The sequence below is a fragment of the Astatotilapia calliptera genome, chromosome 11 (genome assembly GCF_900246225.1).
Source record: "Astatotilapia calliptera chromosome 11, fAstCal1.2, whole genome shotgun sequence".
NCBI lineage: Eukaryota > Metazoa > Chordata > Actinopteri > Cichliformes > Cichlidae > Astatotilapia > Astatotilapia calliptera.
Genome location: NC_039312.1, coordinates 24,194,018 through 24,221,205, shown reverse-complemented (window position 1 = coordinate 24,221,205; position 27,188 = coordinate 24,194,018). Strand labels below are relative to the sequence as shown.

Sequence of the window (27,188 nt, the reverse complement as noted above, 5' to 3'; positions counted from 1 at the left end):
GCATATACAATGTTTATAGATAAGGTGGCAAACACCAGTATGGCAAGGAGTAATGTCTATTTTGTTTTTTTAAATATACTGGGCACTGGTCGGCTGAGTTGGTAGAGGGCTTACATCCTCACTATGAGATAGAGATGGACACAAAAATAGTGCGATGAAGCCCAAGTTAAATCTACATATAGAAACAACCCTCAAACCTTAAACCACCAAAATCTGAATCCTGTCATGATTTTTCTCTGCTTACTAGTCATGTTTCTCATTGAGGTACACAGCAGTGATTGTGTTCAACTAAAGAGTCTTTTATGAAGCAAACAACTTGATCGTTAGAACAAGGCACCACTCTATAAATAAAGTTTTCTATACATTTTGTATATGGAATACATGAGGAAAAGCATTTAAAGGAGAGAGCGCGAGAAGTGCCTGTAGTAGTCGTTGAGCCAGTGGAGACTGAAGGAATCAGCTGATGCTGGTGGTAGCTGGACTCCAAATGTCTACCACTGACATTGAATTTTTCTTAAAAAGCACTGTGGGTAGCCTGAGGTATAGTACCCACAGTACAGAGCTGGTTGGCACTGAATATTTTTTTTTCAATTGATTCACAATCATCAAAATGCAAAGACAAGTTACAGGCAAGTCCTGCCTCTCTCACCATTGTGGAAAATGCATAGTAAAAAATTACAAAAGCCTCTGTGGAAAATACTCCCTCCCCAACCTACTTAAGTGACTCAATACACAAAATGTAGGATAAAACTGTGCAGTAGAAACAAGTGATTACGCAATTAAAAGGTGTGAGTGTGTTATGAAGAAGAGTGTGTAGCTAAAAAAAAAAAAAAGAGCTTAAGACACAGAGGGGAGCTATTATTTTTTTGTCTTTGTCTTTTTTTGCCTTCAAACTACATTTATATACACTTCCAAAGAACAATACGTGGAGAGAGATGCTAGAATCATATATAGTTTTTGAAGCCTATGAACACTTAAGTGATCAAAATGAGCAAACCCGGTGAGGTTCAGTAGGTTCAAAGGTGGCATTTGTTGTTGTGGCAACAACAACAATAAGAATGGATGTCAGGAAGTGCTCCTGACGTGCTTCTGTAGGAATGAGTCTACAGTTTTCCTTCCTCCAGACCTTCAGCATTTCCTTTGTGTCCTCATCTGGCTACAGTATTGCTGCTGTGTCAGTATCAGCCCCATATGTTCAGCTTAGTACCAGGGGCATGTTCGGTGCGTCTCTTAATCCTCTATAGCGCAACTTTTTCATTCAATTTTAAACTTCCCAGTCCTATAGATTGTTCATGTCTTATGACTAATCCCAAATAATCTAACGTTTTTCATCTTGGTATTTTCTTTACATTAACTTTAAAAAAAGAAAGAAGTGTTTTTATTATTCAATGTGCTTTTAAAATCCCTTCGTGTTTGGGGTGAAGAAAAGCGGCTGCTGATTCCAGACTGCATTACTGAGCCACCATTCCCGCATCAACATTTTGTGACACACTACTACACAGATGATGCACGTCACTAATAAAGCTGTTGTACAAATGAGGATCTAGCGGTTTGCTGTTACTTCTTTGGTCCTGTGTGCACAGCCCCAGTTACACCACAGATCAGAAATTATATTACCATAGTCAACGCTCAATAAAATATCACCTTAGCTCAAATTTGCAATATACTAAATCAATCTGATCTCATAATACGTCTGAAAAGTATAACCCCAACTAAAGTGTTTTGGACGAGCATTTGGGAACCCTCTCTAAAGGTAAGTTGAAACTTCTGAAATGATATGAGCATAGTAATACTGAGCGCTATATATATTTATTTATTTAATATAGGGGCGCAAATCCCAATCTCCTACTTTCTACTCTCTCATGACCATCAAGTTAAAGGTTTCTAAAAAGCAACCCCCTTGAAACCAGTTCCCAGTTCTTTCACTTTTCTATTCCACTCTGATCTGCTTCACACACGCCAGCTTCGTTTTTGTCTGTCCTGTCCGACAGTTGCACATCACTTTTTGTTTCTGGCCTGGCATTGTATCAGCTTCACTCAGGTGAAGAAGCTCACTGACACACAAGGACTCAAGGGAATAAATAAAAGCGGTACATACAAACAAATCTCCACTATTAACAGCAAGATTACTTATACTGCCACTATTTATAAATGATTTTTATGTGACCTAATTACAGTAAGAATCATCTGAAGAAATATATCCTTAATTAAAAAAAATTGTAACGCACATACACACACACTTTCTTGCATGCATCGTTTCAATAATGAGGGGTGCCTTAATAACCATACAGAATACAGAGCTAAAAGTAACAAATTTAGCAATAACTGTGTGCGTTCATCTTGTTTTGATTAAAAGTGCATCTCTGTTTTACTTTGGCATAGACTAGAAATAACACTATATATCAGTAGTAGTATTTCAATAGACCTAATGCTATATTGGCCATTTAAGGCTCTCTCTGTTACTGTACATTAGAATTTGGCATTACTGTAAATTATTTTCCATCATGCATGTTTCTGGTTTGCGTATGTGTGTTACAGCAGACTCAAATCACTATATTTTCTTAGGCAGCAACTCACTAACAGCAAAATATTGCTTCATTTCCTTTGGCACCTCTCACTAACAGCATCCTCAAACCCCAATTTAGGATTGTTTTTTTCTTTTTTGTATAGCCCTCTATCCAGCATGCACGCGCACATACACATGTTCCATTACTGAACCACTGCACTGTGCACAAAGCCCTTCCCTAAATGGCCAATTGGTAAAAGGAGAAAAAAGAAAATAAAACTTCTGATTGGCTGCAAACAGCTGACATACACACCCACACACACGCAAGAGGGGAAGAAAAAGAAATGTATCGATGGTCCGGTCATAGACGTGTGATGGTATAGGAATTTCCAGGAAAGCCTCTGAAAGTCACTCAGTCCAAACCAGAACCAGTCAAAACCTGCACAGAAAACAAAACAAACAAAAAAACAAACATTTTTTTAAATATAAATCCTGTTTTGTTTTTGTTTTTTTAAATCTAGTATTTTTGTAGACTCATTTTGATTCTTCAGACTTTACAGTCACAAAAATGCAAATGCAGCTTGAGAAGAGCTCATAAAAATGCAGCTGCTGTCATCAGTCACCTTCAAATGTTGCCATTAGCTCACGGCCAATAGTTGCAACTACCAGCAGTAAGTGGTTTTTGTTTTTGCCTTGGGCTTCACCTCTCAGGCCACGTACAAGCTGCCCCAACCTGTTTATGGATTTTTCTTGAGATATACACAGCTTAACTATAACACTGCACATATTTTTCAGGGTGAAATAAAAAGCTGTCCAAAAGCTAAACCCGATTCTTTTAACCTTGTCCATTCATGAGTGGAAATGGCTCTATACCATTAATCATAATGACAATTCAATACTTAACATGACTATCTAGTTTAGTGTTCTCACCTAATGGCCAGCAGGAGGCATTAAGGTGGGTCACTAGAAGCTGCCCCCCTCCAGTGAGAACTTGGAAAGGGCCTCCTGCAGCTTGTGGTGTTCCTCTTCTACAGTCTGCAACACACAAAATCGATATAACCTTAGGAACTGAGAACACACAAACACACACACACAATTCAACCTTCTCCTCTTAACATCCTCTCTTCGTCTCCCTCACTGCTTCTCTGACACATCCCATTGCAAGTGCTGGACATAATAGCCATTTTTAGAGAAGTCCAATTTCACAAGGCAATTTTCAGCAAAGCAATAACAGCAGCAGTTAAATGGTTTTCTATTCTCTGGTTTCTCTTTTGTGCCATTTGGCCCCATTTGTCCACAGCTCACTCCTTACTCAAGTTATCCCCACTGAAATCTTGATGCCCAGCTTTGAGTCTCTTTCTAGTCAGTTCCAATCTTTTGTTAGAGCTGACATTTCTATCTGCCCCTGTCATACGTCCTGCTCCCTGCTTACAGTTTTCTCTCAATATTCCCCTCCATCTCCCCCTCTGTTCACCTGTAGTCTCTTTAGTTGTTCCTCCAGGCTGCGTAGCCTCCTGCACACTTCCTCCTTCCTCTCCTGGGACAGCACCAGGGGCGCGCTGATGCTCTCATCGTCTCCTTTTGGGTTTTGACCTTCTTTGTCTGTACTCGTGGGGTTCGTCTCCTCAGCTACTTCGTTCGTGGTCTGACTTTCATCTGTGGATAGAAATATTTAGTTTGAAAGTGTCAAGAGTCAGCAGTCTTTAAATAATAATAAATTCTGGCCATTAATAATTAGCACTGCAAAAATCCTTTGACATTGTAAGTTCCTTGTAATACTGCATTAAATAGAATAGTACACACATACACGAAATCCTGCTTTAACGCGAGGGGATTTGCAATCCTGCTTTTAAAATGGATATACTGATATCAAATTGTGATATTAGAAATACTTTAATACTTTTGATTAATGTGTAGAATCATGTGTAAAGTCGCTAATTAAAAAAAACAAATAAATCAGGTAACACTGGGGTTTTGAGGGTGAAAAATAAGGACAAGAAACTACATGCCAGAGGTTTCAACATTAAATGCTTAATAACAATTCATCAAGAGGAGATAGGAAGCAGCTAGCCTTGCTGCATCCGCTAATGTTAACAACTCTGGAAAGTCACTGCTTAAGAAAAAAAATATTCTGGGAAGTTGTACAGATAAAACTACCAAGACTAAGCTAAGATGGCTCTATTTAGCTTACAGATATGAGTGGTATTAAGCTTCTCTTCATCTATCGCTATGAAACTATTCCTTTAAAAAAATAAGAAAAAAGAAAAGAAAAAAGAAAGACAAAAAAATAGGCCAAACCTGTTAACTGATGCTGTTCCACATCTTGCCCAGGGCCTTTTGATTGCCCTACTTCATGTTCTTCATCAGGTTGTGAGTCCTCTGATAGACTGATGCTGCCGACCAGGAGCCTTTTCAGGGACATGACTAACAGAGGAGACAGATTCATTGGCTTTATTAGGATAGGTAAGCTACTTTGAAAGAAAGTAAAGCCAAAAATATAGTCATTTATAGTTCATGAATATAAGTACAAGGAAGACCCCTATTCACCTTCATCTAATGCACTGTTAGCCACTTTCTCCTGATCATTTTTGGTGTGGCCTATCAAGTCAAACCCTTTGTCAGACAGGAAATCAATCAGCCTGTGCCTGGGATCGGTCGACTTTTTATCTTTCAAGTTGTCCTTATCTTGATCTACAGACAGAGATAAGTCTTAAATTTTGCTTATGTCTTTATGAGTGTGTAACAATGGCAAATTTGTAGGTGTGCAGTCACAACGGTCTCACCACTGCTGCTTTTCAAAGCTCCATTCTCAAGCGGGCTCATAGGGGGATTCAGACTAAAAGAAAGGAGGAAAAAAAAGTAAAAACAAGGAAATTGGATTTTTTGATAAATAAACTTTGGCAATATATGAATATCTCTCACTTTTTCCAACACACACACACACACACACACACACACACACACACACACACACACACACACACACACACGTTCAGCCATCTTAGTGAGGACCTTCACTGACATAATGGTTTCCCTAGCCCCTTACCCTAACCATTAAAAATGAATGCCTAACCCTGACCCTAAACCTAACCATAACCTAATTGTAACCCTGACTCTAAAACCGCATTTTGAGGCTCAAAAAGGCCTTCAAATTTGTGCGGACCGGTGCGTGTGTCCTCACAAGTGACTGTTGGTTCTCGCAAGACCGCTGGAAGCACTGTGAGAATCATGTTCTTTGATTTCTCCAGTGCCTTCAACACCATTCTTCCCTCGGTTCTAAAGGACAAGCTGGTGAACTCTGGAGTGGACCATCACCTCACTACCTGGATCCTGGACTACCTCACCGACCGACCACAGTATGTGAGGACTCAGGGCTGTGTGTCGGACAGGGTCGTCTGCAGTACGGGGGCCCCACAGGGAACGGTTCTGGCTCCGTTCCTCTTCACCATCTACACTGCAGACTTCTCCCACAATTCCACCCAGTGCTTCCTGCAGAAGTTCTCTGATGACTCTGCAGTAGTCGGCCTCATCACTGATGGGGACGACAAGGAGTACAGAGGACTGACTCAAGACTTTGTGGACTGGTGCCAGCTGAACTACCTCCAGATCAACGCCAGTAAAACCAAGGAACTGGTGGTAGACTTCCGCAGGCACAAGCATTCTCCACTGCAACCACTGAACATCCAGGGTATGGACATTGAGGCTGTGGACAGCTACAGGTACCTTGGTGTTCATCTGAACAATAGACTGGACTGGACTCATAACTCAGACGCCCTCTACAGGAAAGGGCAGAGCAGGTTGTACCTGCTGCGAAGACTCGGGTCGTTTGGAGTGGAGGGCCCACTCCTGAAGAAATTCTATGACTCTGTTGTGGCTTCTGCTATCTTTTATGGCGTGGTCTGCTGGGGCGGCAGCATCTCTGCTGGGGACAGGAAGAGACTGAACAGGGTGATCCGAAGGGCCAGCTCTGTTCTAGGATGCCCTTTGGACCCAGTGGAGGTGGTGAGTGACAGGAGAACGGCGGCTAAGCTGTCATCCCTGATGGACAACATCTCCCACCCCATGCAGCAGACTGTGACAGCACTGAGCAGCTCCTTCAGTGGGAGACTGCGGCACCCACGGTGTGGGACGGAGAGATTTCGCAGGTCTTTCCTCCCCACTGCTGTCAGACTCCATAATAAAGACTTTAACTGATCAAGCACACACATCCATACATATGCAATAATACTAAGTGCAATAATCCTTTCTGTCATCGTTGTATTTTTACTCAGTTGTATATAGTATTTGTATTTGTATTCTATTTTTATCTTATTGTATATTTATTTTATTTTATTCTACTGTATATAGTATTTTATTTTATTCTATTCTGTACAGCTGTGTACTGTATTTATTCTTATTGTATTCTAATTTTTGCCTCATAACTTTTGCACTGTCCACTTCCTGCTGTGACAAAACAAATTTCCCACGTGTGGGACTAATAAAGGTTATCTTATCTTATAGTAGAATGCACATTTCAGTCTTCACAAAGATAGTTAGACAGGAACACACACACACACACACACACACACACACACACACACACACACACACACACACCTGATGGGACTGAAGGGAGGTCCTACAACTCCACCAACTCCAGGAACCACCGTCGTCAACTTCTTGGTTGTGCTGCCACTCTTCTTCAGGTCATCCACTGCTTTCTTTATCACTTGAGTCCAACTAAAAATATGGAAATACGGGGGGAAAATTATCCTGCGCTTTGAAATCAAAAGGAAACATGATTTATGAATACAATTCTCTTTGGTATTTACATTTTTACTTCTCCAACAGACTGAGCCACTAGTTCATAAATCTGAGCGCCGCTTTCCCAGGTAAATATCACGTAGAAAGCCTTTCGATCTGACACAACAGGAGAAAACAGCAATTCAAAGACTTATCTTACGATTAGAGTGACTTGCAAACTACTGTACTGTGGTGCACTGCTAACCTGTGGCCACATCACGGAGAAAGACTGAGTCCAGCTTAATAATTGGGCTCAGCATCAGCTTGCCGTCCTGTGCAGCGATGTTACTCTTACTGTGGCATTTGACGACCATCTTGTCATCCTGCTTCTGGAGGAGCACCAGTAAGTCCGCAAGCAACACACATTGCACCTCTGAAGGACAGGGAACAGAAAGAGTGGGACCTTCTTGCTGCGAGGCAACAGGCCAACCATTATGCTGCCTATTTGATTCTCATTAACTTGCCAAATTTCGGTAATTCAACTGAAATAATGCTAAAGGGGAAGTAAATAAATCACTATGTCAGTCTGTTTCTTTGGGGTTTTTTTTGCTGATTTTGATGTTCATAAAAGAGAAGTGAAAGACATAAAATCTGTATGACGTTCTACAAAATCTTTTCTTCCTTTTAAAAATCTTTTTTAGTTTAAGTGTGAAAAGTATTACTTTGCAATATATTGAAATGTTTGACCTTGTTGCTGTGAAAGAAAGGCCTGTAATATAGCACATATTTACCAACGGCCTTTTCTTTGGTGACTTTCCATATCAGTGGGCCTTCATAAAGCATCTTCTTCTGAGTCAAGTCAATGTTCTAGTACAGACAGGAGGAGAATAACATGAATATGTTTCAACAAAATCTTGGAGGAAAAAAAAAGGAATATTGCAACACTGTGTGCAAAAGACAAGTTTAGTTGAAAGAAACCCACCCTATATTCACTATAGAGCTCATTACTGGGTTTTAGTCCTGATGTGTCTAATTTGCGCTGGTATTCCCTCAGAGTCTGGGAGCAGAGAGAATGATTGTGAGTCAGACTGTGGTCTGTTTGATAACATAGCACAGAAAAAGATGTACTCTTATAAGCAGTGAGCTAAAGAAGTCTCAAAATTCATTTACAAAACTTCAATTGGTGCCAAGTTACCACGCAGCTGTTGGCTGAGTGGTGAATTGAGCATTTCTTACCAACAGGTTTTCCATCACTTTGACTTCCTCATTGACGTGGTTGAGGATCTTTCTGCAACACTCTGCACTCTTCTCAATTGCTGCCTTCTCCGTTAGATCCTCTGCAGTTAGAGAGAAATACAGAGATGAGAAAAATATGTCTTTAACAGCAAAGCCCAGACAAAAGCCATAAATCAAGAGTGTAACAAAACACTAACAAAAAACAAACAAACAAACAAACAAAAAAAAAACCCACACCAAAACTTTCCATTGGTCCTCCTCGTGGTACCAACTTTCTGGTCACAGAGTCAAAGTACTCAAGAAGTGTTATGTTATAGTTCATACATCAACACCTGCAGAAGGGGGATATACTTTGAAGCAAGAGATGACAGCTATCATAAGGGCAATTAGTAACTTTCTTTGTTAACTCTGGCTTTCTTCCTTAGCTTTTGGGGATACTCTACGATACTCTTGGGGGCACCCAATCAGGGTGCTGCCTATTTCAGTGAGTTGTTTTGATGGAGGCATTGAAGAATATAAAAGATTTACTGCAATAGAACTCTGTGCTGATCCTTCAAACGAAGGAAGACAGGAATCCTGCTGAAACCTCTTTAGGCTGTAAATTCTCAAGATATGTTTATTTTACTTTAATGTCCCTTAAAGAACATCACAGTTCTATGCATTTTTAATTCTCTGTGTCACAGATTTAACAAGTTGCTGTAAATACTCTTGAGTTGTGCATTCAGAGATGCTCTTTTGCATATCTTGATCGTAAAATGATTATTTTGGCTACTTTTCTATCAGCTTACAGCAGTCTGGCCGTTCTCCAATGACCTCTGGGTGTTAGGGCTGTGCGATATGACCAAAATCTCATATCCCGATATAGGAATTCTATCGTCCCGATAACGATATAAATTACAAAAATGTAAACTGTAAATTCTGTGAATCTCGGGCAGCTCGACTTGCGGGAAGTGTTTCCAGCTGCGCGTCATGTAGCTGGAGTCGAGTGTTTTAACCGATGCATGAAACAATACATTTTTAGTCATAAGTTGTAACGACTGCCGTTTCCTTTGTGAGTATTTAATACACAGCGTGCTGCGGGGAAAAGCCTGTTCTAACATTTGAGTCTAAGGTTTATTTTTTAGCACCTGGCGGCTCTTTTTTATTTCTCATCCGTAAATAATCTGGTCTTTCACGTGATTCGGTTTATTTTGAAAAGTCTCAACAGGATCTTGAGCTTTATTGTGAAAGGTTTATGTGAAACATGGTGTTACTGTTGTTGTTGCTAACCACAACGCATAAAAACAGGCGCTTGCCCGTCCGTAGTGTGGTTATATTAAATATAAGAGAAAGAGAGAACTTCAAGAAATTAATATAGCCACTACAGTGACCATCAAAACGATGAAAGAGAGGGATGATCTGATATCCTCGTGTTGGTGTTGTTCCCAGACCATCATTCTGATTGGTCACTTGCAATGTTGATCCTGGAACAACATTTTCATGATGGTCTGGGAACAACACCAACACGAGGATATCAGATCAACCGAAAAAATATTGCCGTAAACAGTTTATTTTGCGACACCACGAAACAAACGATAGCGTAAAATGAAACAATAGACGTTTTTACATCGTCATCCGATATATATCGTTATATCGAACAGCCCTATCTGGCGTCAACCAGGCATTTTTGCTTAGAGAACAACCACTCAATGAATATTTCTCTCTTTTTTGGACCAGTCTGTAAACCCAAGAGATGGCTGGGCAGGAAAATCACAGTAGAGCAGCAGTTTCTGAAATGCTCAGACAACCTCATCTGGCACCAAAAATCATGCCAGATTCAAAGTCATTTAAACCACCTTCCTTCACCATTCTCTTCCTTGGCTTGTTATGTATATAACAAACAGAGCATTATATAAAGCAAGTGAGAGAGAAAGAGATTCTGAGCAGGAGGGAAATTCTTATGGATCATGCACGTGCACGTTCATGTATCACACCACAAACATCTATCATAATCATTGGTGATGGTGGTACTTCCGATTACATTTTCAAACCCAGATATACAGCATTATATAGCTGAGTAATATGATGATACACAGTGTAATAAAAATGCATTTGACTATCTTATATATCAGGAAAGAATAAATGTAAAAAGTAAGAATGTAAAGAAAGTAAGAATGCAATAAGTTTTACAATATCGATGCACATATACTGACACATGAAAGTGAGCAACAAACAGGCCAAGGACACATACAGACACACACCTGTGTTCTTTGCGATATTCTCCAGCAGCAGTGGGTACTTGGTCAGCCTCTGCATCTCTATGGGAATGATGTCCTTGAGCTGCAGCCTACGGCACTGGGGCTTACTCTCCGCCTCCTGAGACACACACACACACACACACACACACACACACACACACACACACACACACACACACACACACACAGTCAGACTAGAACACCTTTGTCACATTTTGCATTACTTTGCATCTGCAAAGTGCGTCCATGTATGTCTCTGTTCAATCTTGGGGGATATGTTTGTGTGTATGTGGTACCTGTATGAAAATGTTGAAGCGTGGATCTCGCTTCTGCCTGGTCTTGATCTGGTCCAGGGCCCATGACTGGTGGCTGCAGAACCTTGCTGTCAGTTTCTGGAACCACTCCCCCTCTGTACCACCAAACTGAAACACACGTGCACACACAAACATTACAATCAAAGATTGTGTTGTGGCTAGTTGGAAAAAAAAATATCATAATAATGAAGTGAGTCAAACTCGAGAAGTGCAGAAAAGGCCAAAATCCTTGTTGCATTTTTACAGTAATATTGTGTAAAATGAACTTGTTGGCACATACTGACTTTGTACAATATGCACAGAGAGAAAAGAGAAATATTGTATGATGAAATGAAGTGAAAGACTGTGACGACTCACTCTGTTGAGCACTGTGGTGCTGATGGATTTAACTATGAAGTTGTTATCCAAACGCTGTTTCTTAAGGCTCTCATAGAAGTTACCTGAAATTGAAAGTTAGAAAAAGACAACTGACTTATAAGTAGATAGTGAGCATATTCTCTTTCCTAACACTGTGTTGGCAATTCAGGCAGCACTATGCATTCGTCTTGTATCTACACTTGGTACTATTGGCCAGAACAAATTTAGCATCATGCTTTTTTAACGACAGTGCCCTCAATTGCAGGTAGTACATGCAGTTAGTGATTTCACTAATGAGTAAGGAAGAGTGTTATTTGCATAATGGCATATTCGTTGAAGGAAGGGTGCTATATTCAGCTGTCTGGCTGTGTTTACAAATGCTTCTTTGCAGCAGCCCTTACTGTGCATTTCAGTGATCTCATCAAGGTTGGGGAAGACGGCGGCCAGCTCAGTTGAGGTCAGAAGCTCCTCTCTCTCCAATGGTCTGACAAAGATCACCTGAAGGACACTCAGCATTCGCACATGTGCGTGCTCTGTTGTAAACAACTCTGAGAGGAAAGACAGTAGTAAAAGTATGAGTGATTAATAGGAAATTTAAATATAGTCTATACAACAAACTCCTCTATCGTCTCATCAACTGTTTGTCTCTCTCCAATTACCATTTATGACTTCTTGCATTTTGGTCTCCTTCTTGGTCAGTTTGGACAGAGCCTCAGGAGAGGCCAGCTCCCTCCAGTTGGGTGGATCAGACTCAAACTCCTGCAGCCGCGGATCCACCTCCTCCACCTGCGGGAAAGGGCTGGTGGGGGAGTGGCCAGGGTCTGGGGCAAAACTTAGTCCTTCTGGGCTGAAGAATGAATGTGGGGCGAGAGGGATTACTTCAGAACAAGAACTACAGCTTAGACGAAATGCGACCAGTCAGTTATCAAATTATGTGACTCTTTCTGGCAGCACAGCTGGAGGCTGTTGGCTGTGGAACAAAAGTAGTTGTGAAACAGCTGGTCTTTCTAAATGCATATCAGGGACATGTTAACATTAGATAATCTAGGTAGTAAATGTTCACTGAGAATAACACGATTTCAGTAGCTTGTGATAATTCACCAATAAATAACAGGCAATGGCTCAGATAAAACCGAGATTTTTTTGGCTTTAAAGTGATTCAAGAATAATTGAGATTAAATCTAAACTTTGAAAAACGCACCATTTCCTATTACTGTATAAAAATATAATCAAAGAAGAAACTGCAAAATTCTTTACATTCGAAAACAGCAAGTTAAGCTAATAAAAGGGCACTTAATGTTTATCAAACGGTCAATATTGACCGACCTCGTTCCCCTAAAGAACCTCGTTATCATTGTAAATGAGAGTGCTGTTTAAATGCTTCACTCCCCGATGCTCACAGCACAGGTCAACTATTAGAAAGCAGCCAATGTGTCAGGCAACTGTTAGTCAGTAACAGTGCCAGAGTGATCAATTTCAACAGGAGAAAACAGAAATGTGCCTTTTTAAATAATTTCCACTCATCCACACAATTAGCACTATTTTCCATGAATATTTAACAGATATTAACAGATATGCCTCCTAAGTGATCTTTACAGTGGTGAGCCAGGTGGCTTTAAGCCTTCAAAATTATTTTTTATTTTTAAAGTGCTTCCTGATTATTTCAGGACTGCAGCACTGTTCCTACTTCAACTTGACATCCTGTCTGTCCCTGCTGTGCACCTCACGAGGAAGAGAGGCATTAAGAGAAGGTTTGCCCATCTTACGGATGGAGGTGTTGGGGGGTGAGCGGGGCAGGTGTTGTTGTCGTGGAAGAGGGTGGCTGCAGGTCCACATCGCTACGGGAGCGAGACTGTTTGGCCCGAGAAGAGCCACGCCGCCGTGATGACTGTCGGTCCACTCGGGCACTTTCACTGCGTGCCACTTTCCTACTGAAGGGGTTGAAGTTGGGAAAGGATGTGGGAGGAAGGAGTCAGTTTGAGACAGAATAAAGAGAAATGACAGGTGGAAACAAAAGAAAGCAGCAGGAAGAAAAGAGGAAAATGTGTGGATTTTAAGAGGAAAAGGGAGGCCAGAGAATAAAAAGAAAAAACAGAAAACATAGTAGAAGGAAAAGACAGCAGATGTACGTAGCAGATGTACATATGAAGATAGGTAATTAGGATGATAAAGAGGATGAGATAAATCAATAGAGAATTTACACAAAAATATAAATCATATCAGCAAAAGGTAGAGAAAAAGAAAATGGATAACAAGCAAATATGCATGATATGACATGCATATGTTTAGATAGTAAAAGTATATTTCATACACTGCATTAAACTGCCAATCTACAAAAGGTATGTTAAACTAGCCAGGCATTGCTTGTACTTTGTGGACTATACTGTACAAGTTTCCAGTTTTGCAACTTTAAGCTATCTCAGCAGTTCTCCAGTTTCACACAACAAAAAATCCAGCTAATCTCAACAATCAGCTAATTCTTTCACAAGCAGGTTAAAAATGTTTCACCATGTTTATGTTACGTATCTGCAAAGCACTGTGAAGCTCAATGTGAGCATGTGCATGTGAGTGTTGTGTTCTGTGTTTGTGTGATATGCGATCAGTATAAGGCCTGAAGCATGTCCATGACTCTGTCAAGGCGCTGACACCCACCTTGTCTTCCGTCTGCAAAAACACGGGACACCACATTGTTACACACTCGCCTTTACACAACTATTGCAAGCCACAGTGACAACCATAACGTTCAAAAAGCACATCCCTCCATACTATCCTAAACTAATTTTAAAACCTCTGTCAGAATAGCATGCCAAAAACGATGCCAAAGCCCCTGGCACAACATTTAACACCACATACGGTGGAGACAAGCAGGACAAAGGACGGGCCCTGACCATGGCAACAGACAGAGACACCTTGAAAAGCACATAAAATAAAAAGCTCTAATGAACTAAAAACGCTGAACTAAATGTAGTGTCTATATTTGACTATTAATGTAATTACATAGTGTTAAGTTTTGTCTCAAGCCTGGCAGTAGAACAACTTGCCAATATTCAAATTCTTATAAAGCTTTTACTTTGGCTTAACAAGGCTAATGGCTGTGACTTAGAAAGAGTCAATATTGATGCAATGGCACTATTATGATCACAAATATGCAAGTATGGATAAATATGCCTTTTTATTGCCAACATGTACCTCAATCCCCCCCAAAAAAGATAGAATTGCACAGCGGATGTCTATATGCGACAAAACCTGCAATAAAGCTCTGCTGTAAACATCAACAAGAGATGCAAAGGACGCAGACACAAAAAACACAGAAGATATTTGAAAGAGCACACGTGCCATTATGGAGAAGAAAAAGGAGAGAGGGAATGAGGAAAGGAAAGGCAGAGTGCTGGAAGTAGAAGGCTGGATTTGGGTTCACCTGATCGGGGTCCATCTCAAGACTGAAGACTCTGTTAGCTAGCGAGCAATGGGCAGCATGACAAAAGCTAGCACACAGCAGGGACAGACTGCTGGGGGAGTTTTACCATGCTCGCCCCAGCCTCAGCAATTCAAACACATTTTGTTCCCCCACTTTACCCTGGTCATTCGTCTCCCATAAAGTCTAATTATAATCTGATTACAATCTCTAAATCTGTGAAATGCTTATAATCTCTTACTCATTACACTGCAGATATTATCTTACTCCCTAGACAATACTTGTTATTACTATCTCCGTCCTTCTCACCTTTCTTTCTCCACAGGCTCCTCAGGCGGGATGTCACTGGGTGAGATGGGCGAGATGGGCTCGATTAGCCCACCTGCAGGCCCAGAGGGCAAGTCATCTTGCAGAGTTGGAAGCTCTAAACGATTGCTTGGGACAGCTAGAAGAATTGAAAATTAAATTTAGCATTTTTCTGTTAAATAAAATTGACCTTCTGTTTTAAGCAAAAGAAATAATGGAAATCATTTTACAAGAACACATCAAATCACTCTGAAGGCTGGTATAATATAATAGTGATACAATTTTTATGTGCCCATAAAATGCCTGTGTGTTATATCTTGTGTACATTAGTACTGTCAGGGTGCGACTTTTAGGAGAATGTTAGAATTTAGCCCAAATCACAACATGTTTTCATTTTAGAAAAGAGTTTTAAACTGAAAACTATTTCTGGCCAGATAAATGTTTCACCATCATTTCAAATAATCTCCTGAAAAAGCATGTCATGACACCATGACAGCGGCAGTGCAATAAAATACTAAACAAGGACACCAAAACAACTGTGGTGTATCTCATTCATCAGTATCAATGAGCAACCTTACCATCACTGTGTGCCTCTATGGTAGTCGTGCTGGTGGCGTTGTTGCTTGGGGAATCAACATCTACCGCAGGTTGCACAGGAGGGACTAGACTCTGCTTCTTGTTCAACGATATAGTGGGAACTCCAGAGTCATTCGGGGTGGTTTTAGCACCAGGACCTTTGCGATCGACTGACCCTCTATCCCTGTCTGCTTGAGAGGACGAAGAAAAAAAACCCAAACAAACAAAAAACCATGACCACAAAGAACCTCATTCACTTAACAACAAACAAACAAACAAAAAACAGCACACAGCAGATTTTGTAAGTCAGACAGACAGGACTTCTGCAGCTAACAAAAGGACTGGTTTGAAACAAAAAGTATATCAACAATGTTTTTTAGATTAATGCAAGTCTCTGCAAGACACAAAACAAATGGGGAATCCTGAGTTAAAGTGCAAAGTCATCAACTACGAGATTTGGATGGGTATGGGTTAGGGGGCCACACAAGTGATTTTAGCCAACAAGGTCTAAGAGTTGAGGAACAACCATTTAGATTAGAAAATATTTATGAAAACTTATGACATTTTCAGTGTTTAAAGACTCAGTGCTAGTATAATATTTGTAAAGAACCACTCCAATGCACAACATCAATTAAACAATGCTCCACCCACATGCTTTGCTGTACTGATTCAGGACATGCACACATGCTTGCGGGTTAATTAGTACCATTCTCAATCTACAAGTTAAAAAGCAGAAGGGGAGGATTCTGAACAGTGACTACCTTCATCCACTTTAATTTTGGACTCAACTGTAACTGGAAAGAAGGGTAGGACAAAATATTTTCATATCCACATTATTCATCAACATCACTTAGCAAATTTTAAAAGTCAGTATATTATATAGTTTAGTATATTAATTATAACACAGGAAAAATAAAAAAATTTATACACACCCATCCAGTTTGGTAAAACAGGAAACACTCTTGAGCTTTTGGCCTTTGGGATATCATCCTTACTCTTGGGCTGCAATATCACCAGGTAGGAAATTAAAAAATAAGGTAAAATTAAAATAAGATCAAAAGGCTGAAAAAATACAAATTCAACTACAAAATGGTTTAAGAAGAACACTGCAGGCCAATAATTGCCTTGCACTGTTCTGATTGTTGATGCATTTATTTAGCTTTCTAATAGGATACCAATGCTGTCAGTTTACCTTACCTTAGTCTTTCTAGTGAAGAAACCTCCTTTGGACTTCTTACTGTCAGCTGCCTTGTTTTTAACCCCGAGGTGTTTCATGTACAAGACCACAGCATTAAAGATGGTTTGGCTAGTGGAGAAACAAGAAACTTGTGTTAATAATAATATATAGTTTTTAAACAAATGAACTTGCTTAAATTCCCAGAATATATATCTATATATCTATCTATATAGATAGATAGATATATCTATCTATATAGATAGATATCTATATAGATAGATATCTATATATCTATATATCTATATATCTATATATCTATATATATATATCTATCTATATATATATATATATATCTATCTATATATATATATCTATCTATCTATCTATATATCTATCTATCTATATATATATATCTATCTATCTATATATATATCTATCTATCTATCTATCTATCTATCTATCTATCTATCTATCTATCTATCTATCTATCTATCTATCTATCTATATCTATCTATATCTATCTATCTATCTATCTATCTATCTATATATATATCTATATATATATATATATATATATATATATATATATATATATATATATATATATATATATATATATATATATATATATATATATTTTTTATATTTAAAGTCCCTACAGACGCATGTGTCCTCACATTAATGGCAGCAAAAATACCAGTGTGCTTATTCTATCTCCAAGTAATACAGTTGAGACACTTGGTTTAAAGAGAAAAAAAAAAAAAAGGACGAACTTTATGAAAGACTAGAAGGAAAGAGGGAGTTGGAGAATTGCAGATGTCCAGAGGAGGAGCATGAGAGGAGGAGCTCAGAAGAGTGGGAAGGGAAAAAGAAGAGACTCAAAGAGCTGAGGAGATATTAAAGGAGCTAGGAAAGGGAGGAGACACTGGGGATGTGCATAGAACAAAAGTGCATCACATTACCAGACACTGCACAGTTTCTCAGAGTCTGCCGCCTGAGTACAAGGCGTACAATAAAGAATTTGAACTGAAGAGGACGAGGAGTCCTCAGAGAGTAGCCTAAAGACACTAAGGCATGCATGACAAGGTTAGTCAAATATATGCACTAAGAGAATATATTGTCTAATAAGGACATTAAAAGAAAAATTTAATGCAAATAGAATAAAAACGAGTGCAGTGACAATACAGAAAAAATATATATTTTTGGATTGGATTTTCTAACATACTTCTACAGCAACATACATTTTGAAACAGTATGCCAAATGTTTGGCCGGACCACACCCAGGCTTGCAGAGGTCAAAGCTGCTACACAAAGAAGAAAAAATATATATACACAACAACACCATTGACTCACCATTTATCCTCATCAAAGGCACCTGTTGATCTGAAAGAACAGAGACAAGTGTCAGCGATGTCACTATTGTAGACAGAAAAAACAAAACAAAGAAACAAACAACAAAAGTAATTCTGATGCTGCATCTAACTCACCTCTTCCTTTTAAGTAACATTTTTTCTTTCTCTTGCTCGACTAACTATGAACTCTGTTTTAGGCCTGTGGAATCTGAAGTGATTAAGCTTTTCTTGATACAACTCAAAACTGATTGTTATGCTGTTGGGGTCAGAGCTGCAGCTATTGATCATATTCTAAGAATCCACCAAAAAAGGAAAGAAAAACTAAAAATCTAAAACAAAAAAAAAGATTAAAAGTGCAAAAGATGCTTCAAAAGCTACTCTTCTGCCTGTTCCAGAAATTTTAAACTCAATCTGCACACTTGGCGATTTGCAAAAGAAAAACCAAACTGCTGTCCTCAGTATCAAAAATTCTCTGCCCTGCTTTGTCTCTTCAGTCAGCCGCCTGCGAAGCAAAATCAGAAGTGCTCCAGCGCAGCGGAAATGTCTATTTAACCATGTTTGTCTGATGCAACATGCAGGCAAGACTGTGGAAATTGGATACTGATGTTTTGAGATGAACATAAAGGATGGGAGGGGTTTCCTCGGGATTTCCTTGCATAATCCAATCACATCGACTGGTTGCCTTGTTCGCTTCATCAAAGAGACCAATAAGAAACAGATGGGGTGAGGTCACTGTGTTGTGGTCAAGAATGGAGGGAGGTGTGTGCGTGTGAGTGCAGAGGGGTGACTGAGTGTGGGAGTGCCGGAGAGGAATAGCGAGCAGGACTGAATGGAGTGAGGCTGAATGATTCGTTTGTGCACTGGAGATAAAGATCCAACTGTGTGATAGTAATTGAGTGAGTCAAAACTGAATTATCACGTCTTTGATAGAGACTCCTTTGCAGGCTTTTTGTGTCTCCTCCACTCTCATCGTGGTTATATTCACAGGATGAGTGCTGCTTGTGCACAGTGCACCTCTTTTCATTTCTGCTGATCTTTTTTTTCTCTCTTTGACAAGATGAAGTTAGACAGTCTTCTGCCCGTTTCCCTGGCCTCGTCTCCCTCTCTGTCTGACTCATTTCTTGTAGAGGATAACACATTGTGGTTTGCCACGGGGTCAAGGATAGATTAACTTTCCCCTAGATCTATTACTTTCTTTCTTTAACTGTGTTCAGGGCAGGAGCTATCCAGCATCGATAACCCTCTGGCCCTTTCTTTTCCTTTGTCTCTTCTGCTGTCTTACCCCCTCCACCTCCCACTACCAGCCCTCCTTCAGTTGGCAAAATGCCAGGGGAGAGCCTTCCTGCCAGCGTGGCACTACTGACTCCATTTTTCTTCTCCGCTTCCTCATGTCTTTCTGGCTCTGTTTTGTTGTGTTTCAATCACAAGTCCCTTGTCATCTTAATTTCATCAATTACCTGCTTTATAAGCTGTTTGGAAATGGATTTGTGCACGACTAATGCTAACGCTTTCCTTTTAAGGAAGTTTAGAAGCAAGATAAGGGAAGACTAATATAAAACTACCAGCTTTAGCCAACAGATCAGTCATCTTCATGTGCACAGCAGAAAGTAATAGCAGAGAAAATAGCTCCCAAGAACATCTAACAAAAAATTATTGTAATATGTAAAGTGGTTACCCATTATTAGTAATCGTTGGCATTTTAAGCACATCCAGCAGAATCTCTATGCAGAAAATGACTTGAACTTCACTTTGTGGAGGCTGGATACCTGAAATATTTGTTGAAAAGTGGAGTAAAACTCACTGTGTCTCAGACATCTTCTCTAGGAGGTTCTCAGCAACAGACTTCTCCTTCATATCCGTTGGGACACGGTCGGTGGGATAGTGGCTGTCCACGTCATTTAGCTCAGCCTCACTGAGGGTCATACCCATCATCCTCTTTTGCCTAGGCAACACAGAGCAAGAGCAGAGAATCAAGTTTAGCAAAAACATCTCAAACTTTTAACACTAAAAGGATAAAATGAAGACAGTGTTGTGCAAAAGTAACAGAAAAGCACAGTCAGCTTTTGATCCACCATGTAATACCGACTGGTAAGTGTATGAGTAGCAATAGCATCATTTGTCAGCATCACAGTGATCCCCAAACACACTGCTAAAGCAGTAAAAGTACACCCAGATAGAAAAACATACAATAGAACCAGTCATGGACTGGTCTCTCCAGAGGTCAGACCTAAACAACATTGAAGCAGTGTGAGTTCATCTTGGTGAAAAAGTGAACAAAAGGCAGATAGCATCCAAAGAAGAGCTTTGGACCATTCCTGAAGAGTACTTAAAGAAATGACAAGAAAGTCGCCTAAAGAAGTTTACGCAGTGCTGAAGGATAGATGTGGTCATACCAAATACTTACTTTCAAGTTTCTTTGAATTGTTCAAACTGTGTTTTTACCTTATATTCCGTATTTCAATTTAAGCTTGCACATAAAAAATGAGGGGTGGTTCAAGACTTTTGTGGTTCAAGACTTTTGCAAAGTTCATTATGTTTTTCTAATTCATTAAAAAGGTACACATAAATCTAGGACTGAGAAATGGGCAAAAAATTAAATTATAGAATCACCTACTCATTTTTTCTCCATGACCTTCAACCTTCCTTTGTCATCTTACTCTCAAATGTCAGATCAGTGTGCTTCATATGGATTTTGGTAAAGAGTGGCCTGCATATTTCTGTTTACCTAAGCACAGGTGTCATTAACATAGGATAGAGAAAGACAAGACAACCTTTTGTAGTGTTTACACATAAAGATTTCATATTGAAATCTTTATGTGTAAACACTGGTAGTTTTGTATTAATCTTCCCTTTAGTGACTAATGTGTATTAGTCACTGTTGCAATTCTAAATGGAGGAGGGCTAGATTTTATAAATTACATACCTACAATCAGGATATGCACAGTAATGTTAAGTTCACATAACTGTTGAATGTTGTCAAATACTAACATTCATAAATAGCTCTAGACCTAGAAGTTGAATCCAATTAATTACTTTAAAAAACTGTTTCAAGTTACTTGAGTAATGCAGAATTGTAGTTATTGGGTTAACAATGCAAAAGAACTGAGATGGTAATCTAAAGCAGCTCAGTGTCCAGATAAGTGTTGTTACACCTTTTAACTCTCATTTCCAACAACAAACAAAATAAACTTTTTGAGACCAAAATTTGAAAATTATTTTTCAGCTTGTTTTGAAGTAACTCACTGAAAATGTATCAAAGACAATAACAAGACAGATCATCAAACGGAAGCTTTCTTTTTTTTAGTGAGGAGAAACACCAACAACACCAACCTTTAGATTAATAAAAAGTGTAATTATTATTGTAGTAATTTTTTAAAAATTAATTAACCAAAGTTTCAAGAATGTCCCTGATCACATACCAGCCATTAATCCCAACCCTGGATGTTCTAATCATGTTGTGAGATGCTTGTTGTGCATTTATAAACTTCTTGCCAATTTAGTAAAGTATGTAAAGACTGAGTAGAGTTCTCACCTGAAATCCTCCAACTGTTTGGCCACTTCAGCAACTTGGACGCTCTGAATGTCCTGAACAAAGCGCTTTTGGATATCATCTGTGAGCACATCTAGACGGGATCGATCTTAGGGAGAAGACGGAAAAGAGAAAGGAAAGAGTGAGTCAAAAACTAGAGAGAAACAAAACAACAATGCACTGACTTATATCTATAAACATCACTGGAAAATAACTTACCCAACTCAGAGTTTACGTGAGCTGGTACTGCCACTTTCAGAACCTGTAATGTGAAGCAAATGACAAAAAGATACAGAGTGAAAAATAGAAAAATGAGATACGATTCAGACAACATTCAGACTAACTGACAGTATGGATTCTCAGTTTGTTTTGTAAAACACTGTGATGCAGTAGCTAGATGTCACCACAGGGTGGCATTTTAACACAGGAAATATAGATAAGAGAAAAAACAGATACTCCAAAGGGGGATGCTCTGTGCTCATGTCAGCTCTGTCATTGACATGAAAATAACCACATGGGCCAACTTTACGTCAATAGGTTAACAGAGGGTTAACCTCCTTTTTTCAGTCCCTCCTTTTTTCACCCTGAAAGGAGGGACTGAGCGAAGATGATTCCTTCTACAGGGCTTTCCCACGATCTCGACAGGAAGCTGTGAGGCTGTACGGGCTGGCAGGGAGTTTGACTCAACTGATAGACATGTACAGTGCATGAGCTCTGAGGAGCAAATATAACGGACAGTAATGTGGGCCAGGTGTGCAAGACAGATACTGTACAGACAAAGCAAACAAAAACAATGGATTCCTCTCTCATAAGTTCATCTTATTTATTGAGCTGAGCAGCTCAGTAAATTCATAATTTTAGAAAAATAAAACACAATATTGTACTGATCATACAAAGGCTACTTTTGTCTTACTAACCTTGAAGTTAAGAAGCTCAAAGATAAGTTTAAACCTAAGAATTAAGAGAATATCAATGATCTAAAAATACATAGACAAGGAGCCAACCCTACAGTCTGTTATTATGGGTATATTTCAAATCATGCAAGCAGAACTTGAGCCAAAAGAATCTGAGGGAAGAAATCATTTTAGTGGTTATCAATTTTTTTACAGTGCAATTATAACTCCATTTACAGCAAAAGGTAAATAAGGACAGATAAGATAAAGAGTATAAAGAGTATAAAATACTTTGTATTTAATTATCAGAGTGACTTCATTCCCTCTCTGTACTGAATTGTTCTGCGTTTTTTTTTTTTGCTTTTGTTTTTTGCATGAAGTCTGCAATAAATTTAATGTTTCAAGCTTTACATCTTTATCTCTATTTTGGCTATGAAAGGTATAAACATTTGGGCCAATTTTTGATAATCGAGACGGCTTTAAAAAAGACAGAAATGTTGAGTAGTCTGCTACTTACTGCACCCTTGTCCAAGAAGGTTGTGTAAAAATCCCCAAACTGCTTTTTGGTCTCTTTGGCACTGAGGTTTTTGAAGAGCTCAGCATGGAGGTAACAGAGCTGACAATTGGGAAAAAGACAATTTTATTTAGTACTGAATAGCTCCAAAATCTTTTAAAATAACTACTTGTGCCAATTTATGACCACAGCTGTCACAATTTTATTTGACATGACCACTAAAGATCACAAACACCTACATCACATAAAGGCATGCCAGACATAAAAACCTAACTTCAGTTTGACTCAGTGTGCTTACATGTCTAACACAAAATGACTGACATTAATTTAATAGTTGAATCCTAATGACAGCATCCCATAAAGTAGTTATTGTCCCCTCCAGAGATTATCATGCACATAGCCCAACCTGCATTTGTCTAGTGGACGCACTATAACCCCAAAGCAAATTGAGCACGCAACCACTGATGCAAACCACATTTTCTTAAATGCTGCAGAATTACAAATATTTTATTAACAGACTACACGACTCAAGTCGTAACAAACATGAGGGAAAAGCAGGGGGGTGATGGAGCACATCATGGGTGTGAAACGTGTAACAGTACCTGGGTGGGTCATGTTCTCTGCATGCAGAATAAAGGGAAAAGGACAGGCATGCCTTTGATCAGCACTGACATACACACTCAAACAAACCTTTTTCTCTATTCCCATGGGGGTTACTCATCGGTATTATGCATTCCATGGTCTCCAATTTAACCCCAACCAACAACTAATTCTAACCTTTATCCTAAATCCAAATATTAACTCTGAAAAGTAAAATTGGACTCATAGGTAAAACAGTCTTAATCCACACTGAGGTACAGTGGACATCAAAATAGCTGTTTCATGTGTTTCACACAAGCCAGACAGAAACTGATGACTATTATGATTTGGATTTCATGATTAGATCATATCTAAAAGGTGATATACTAACTCTGCATTTAGAGTTACTCATCATTATCGTCACTAACTTTGTAAAAATATCTGTTAACAGCAGCTGCTCTGTGGAAGCTTGTGTTATCTCAGTTTCATATAGCTTGTTGGCTGTAGTGGACCTTGCATAATGTGAGTTCTCACCAGGGGAGCAGGGTCAAACTGCAGAATGACATGTTGCAGGAAAACCAGCAGGTGGGTCGGCCGACTCTTCAACTGCTCTATGTGGTTAAAGGTGTTGGACCGGTCTTCCACGTACTGAGACAGACAAAAATAAATAGGTGTAAAAGGAGATGGAATAACTTATCTGAGATATGATGATCAAGTAACATTCAGTCCTTCATGTGCCACTGTTTTCTGCACTCACCTCATTCAGATCGTTTTCAAAATCCTCATCCTCAGCCCCGATGATGCTCATGGCTGGGTTAGAGCACTGAGGTCCAGACACACCCTGCTATGGAGAAAGAGGCAGGGAGGGGAAGAAAACAAAACAATTAGCAAAAGTTATGTGCTATACTTTGAAGTGGTAGGGTATCTCTTTGACGTCCTGGGCTCCCACTGAGCAGAGCCAGACATAAAGCCAGATGACAGTTTACACACAGTGAACTTTCCCAGTGTTCTACAAGTTCAAGCAGAAAGATGGGGAAAAATGTCACAGCTTCTAAACCAGCCTTCTGGAGAGAGATCGAGACAATCCTGATGGGCCATAATAGTTGTGGGGTCCTTGTATTAGAAGCAGAGACCTGCTTTAAGTAGAATCCCATTCATACAATCCAAGAAAGTCACAAAAATTCAATGCATTATTTATTTTTCACTAACAATGAGTGCTATTAAATAAAAATTTATAAATGTTTTTAAAGAAGATCTGTTCATTTTAAATTTAATACCTGTTAAATGAAAAGCTGGGGTATGCTTACCAATGTCCTTACTACTTCTTTTAAAAGGAACTATTGCTAACTGTATTTCTGAATTTGATTTAAAATTGTTTTTTTAAATGACTAGAAGACAATGCTTTATGAGACTGTGTTAATATAGCCACCATCGTAACACAAATTTAAAAAAAAAAGTAAATTAGACAAGATAGGTGTGGTTAGTACTGCTGCCTTACTCTACGAAGTTCTGGGTTAAAACTTCCTGTTCTGTGTGAAGTTTGTGTTTAAATATACAAGTTTCGTTAACTGGTGATTCCCAGAAAGTTGATTCTGTTCATCTGGAGGCACCGTGGGAGAATGTTTCATCACTGACTTCTTCAGTCTCAGCTCCCTGCAGGTTTCTCCAACCTTATAAACAGTACAGTTGCATAACAATCAAAATAGAATGATGAACACAATCATCTTTCTGGGATTTACTTTAACTGGATTATTGAGTATGGATCAAGATGTTAAACGTGATTCTAAACTTACTATAGGTATGAACATGAGAACAAAAACATATCTCTAGAGTAAAGCACCAAAATGTTTAGGAAATCCATTTAGAGGTGCCCCCGGTAACAATTTGATAGACAGCTAATCACATATAGTTGTATTTTTGGAACTAAGTTAGTAACTTGACCTTTACTATCCGTTTGCACAAATGAGGAGAGCAGCTACTTATACATATCCATCTGTGTGTCAGCTGGTTGGCTCATAATGAGTGAGGGATGCATTACATTTTGGTGAGGCTGTAATCGTTTTGAACTTATGAGTTTACAGTGAGTACCTTTATAACCACACTCAACCTTTTGGGAATTGAGGGGAATTGTTTTACGATTTTTACTCAATAAGAAAACATAGTCCAGTTTAGCACCAGGGTTTCTTCCCTCCATAGACCAGTGCTGTTGTAACATGAACTGAATGTTGCCCTGCTGAAATAGGAAAGACATCATATGGATGGTGGCATATGCTGCTACAAAACTTGTATACATTAGCATTTATGGGGCCTTTATAGATGAATAAGACAGCCATGCTTTGTTGCATCTCCCATGTAGTACCATTATGGATAGAGGCTTTTGAACCATCTACTGAGAAACTATATGGCCATCTACTCTTAAACCCAGGGTATGGGTTCAAGTTTTCCCACTTTTCTTAGGTGAACCTTTAATTTATTTAATAGGCAATTATGGACCCTGTGACAAACTGTGTTCACTCATGATAGGTTTAGGAAGAATTCTGGAGTCCACACAGTGATTTATACGGCTGTTTGCAATGCAGTGCTGGCTGATGACTTGAAGATAACAGGCTTTAAATATTGGTTTTCAACCTTGTTCCTTTTTAATTTTTTAGAGAGATTTCCTTGGATTCTACTTCTTCCTTCAATTCTCCCTGGGGTATAACATGCATTGGAAAATATCACATTCTCTGAAGTGTGTCCAGATTTTGTCCCTTATTTTTCCAGACTTGTGTTGGGTTCAGTAAAAACATTCTGCAGAAATCTCTCCTCTAGTTGGGACACAAGCTCTTCAGGTCTAAAAATGCAGCTCAAGTAATTGGAAATAAAAGGTTTATTCTAATTTTTGCTTTAGAAAATGATGAATGGGAAAAAGTACATCAATTTAGCCGCACCCTTTTACAGCCCAAACCATTTCCTCTTCCCCAAAACACACAAACAACACACAGCTCTTGTATTCAGTCCTCTGAAGGTTGCAGACCCAGAGCCGCCACCAGGGAACACCCAATTACATACACACAGTCACACAAACACACGTTAAAAAGCTGCACTGTAGTGTTAGGTGAGAACACAAGGCACAGTGAGTACAGAGACAAAATGGTTAAAAACTGATTCATCTTAAAAACATAGGAGGGGGAAAAAGAAGAGAAAGTCATGACCAAATGTTAGCAAGAAGCATATTTGAACGTTTCATCTAGCACCTCTTTAGTATAAGGACTCATTTACATTCATTCTTTTCTATTTAATTTTGTTTAAATAGCAGAGTACCTGTATGTATTTAGTGTAGGAGGGACTAATGATATAGAGCTTTACATTCTATTCTAGCCCAGAGTCAAGACTAAAGACAGTCAGATTTGGATAAGTGTTGTGCTTTTTACAGCAAGTTTCCTATTATAATCTGTATACAGTGCAAAGTATGAAAAGGTGTCAGCTATTCAGC

At 39.1% G+C, this 27,188-nt stretch overlaps 1 protein-coding gene across 9 annotated transcripts in view; it reads right to left on the bottom strand.

Moving 5' to 3' along the window:
• Positions 1–2,805: 2,805 nt before the first annotated feature.
• Positions 2,806–27,188, bottom strand: part of arhgef1 (Rho guanine nucleotide exchange factor (GEF) 1) — a 38,933-nt gene continuing 14,550 nt past the window's right edge. The window contains exons 2-32 of one of the 9 annotated variants that reach the window (XM_026183711.1): positions 24,471–24,557; positions 24,248–24,361; positions 23,138–23,236; positions 21,947–21,989; positions 21,731–21,836; positions 20,000–20,140; positions 18,200–18,229; positions 16,867–16,975; positions 16,602–16,671; positions 16,431–16,463; positions 15,672–15,860; positions 15,097–15,232; positions 14,025–14,036; positions 13,139–13,303; positions 12,032–12,219; positions 11,774–11,920; positions 11,373–11,455; positions 10,998–11,123; positions 10,705–10,819; positions 8,465–8,565; positions 8,211–8,285; positions 8,020–8,095; positions 7,494–7,661; positions 7,318–7,405; positions 7,103–7,225; positions 5,290–5,342; positions 5,054–5,197; positions 4,805–4,930; positions 3,981–4,162; positions 3,437–3,541; positions 2,806–2,945 (exon numbers count right to left, since the gene is read on the bottom strand). In XM_026183711.1, coding sequence (XP_026039496.1) covers positions 3,470–3,541; positions 3,981–4,162; positions 4,805–4,930; positions 5,054–5,197; positions 5,290–5,342; positions 7,103–7,225; positions 7,318–7,405; positions 7,494–7,661; positions 8,020–8,095; positions 8,211–8,285; positions 8,465–8,565; positions 10,705–10,819; positions 10,998–11,123; positions 11,373–11,455; positions 11,774–11,920; positions 12,032–12,219; positions 13,139–13,303; positions 14,025–14,036; positions 15,097–15,232; positions 15,672–15,860; positions 16,431–16,463; positions 16,602–16,671; positions 16,867–16,975; positions 18,200–18,229; positions 20,000–20,140; positions 21,731–21,836; positions 21,947–21,989; positions 23,138–23,236; positions 24,248–24,361; positions 24,471–24,521 — 3,165 coding nt within the window. In that variant the 5' untranslated portion in view covers positions 24,522–24,557 and the 3' untranslated portion in view covers positions 2,806–2,945; positions 3,437–3,469. Of the gene's footprint in view, positions 2,946–3,436; positions 3,542–3,980; positions 4,163–4,804; positions 4,931–5,053; positions 5,198–5,289; positions 5,343–7,102; positions 7,226–7,317; positions 7,406–7,493; positions 7,662–8,019; positions 8,096–8,210; positions 8,286–8,464; positions 8,566–10,704; positions 10,820–10,997; positions 11,124–11,372; positions 11,456–11,773; positions 11,921–12,031; positions 12,220–13,138; positions 13,304–14,024; positions 14,037–15,096; positions 15,233–15,671; positions 15,861–16,430; positions 16,464–16,601; positions 16,672–16,866; positions 16,976–18,199; positions 18,230–18,333; positions 18,778–19,999; positions 20,141–21,730; positions 21,837–21,946; positions 21,990–23,137; positions 23,237–24,247; positions 24,362–24,470; positions 24,558–27,188 lie in introns of those variants that run through there. The other 8 variants (XM_026183713.1, XM_026183714.1, XM_026183715.1 and 5 more) reach the window with 8 other exon arrangements.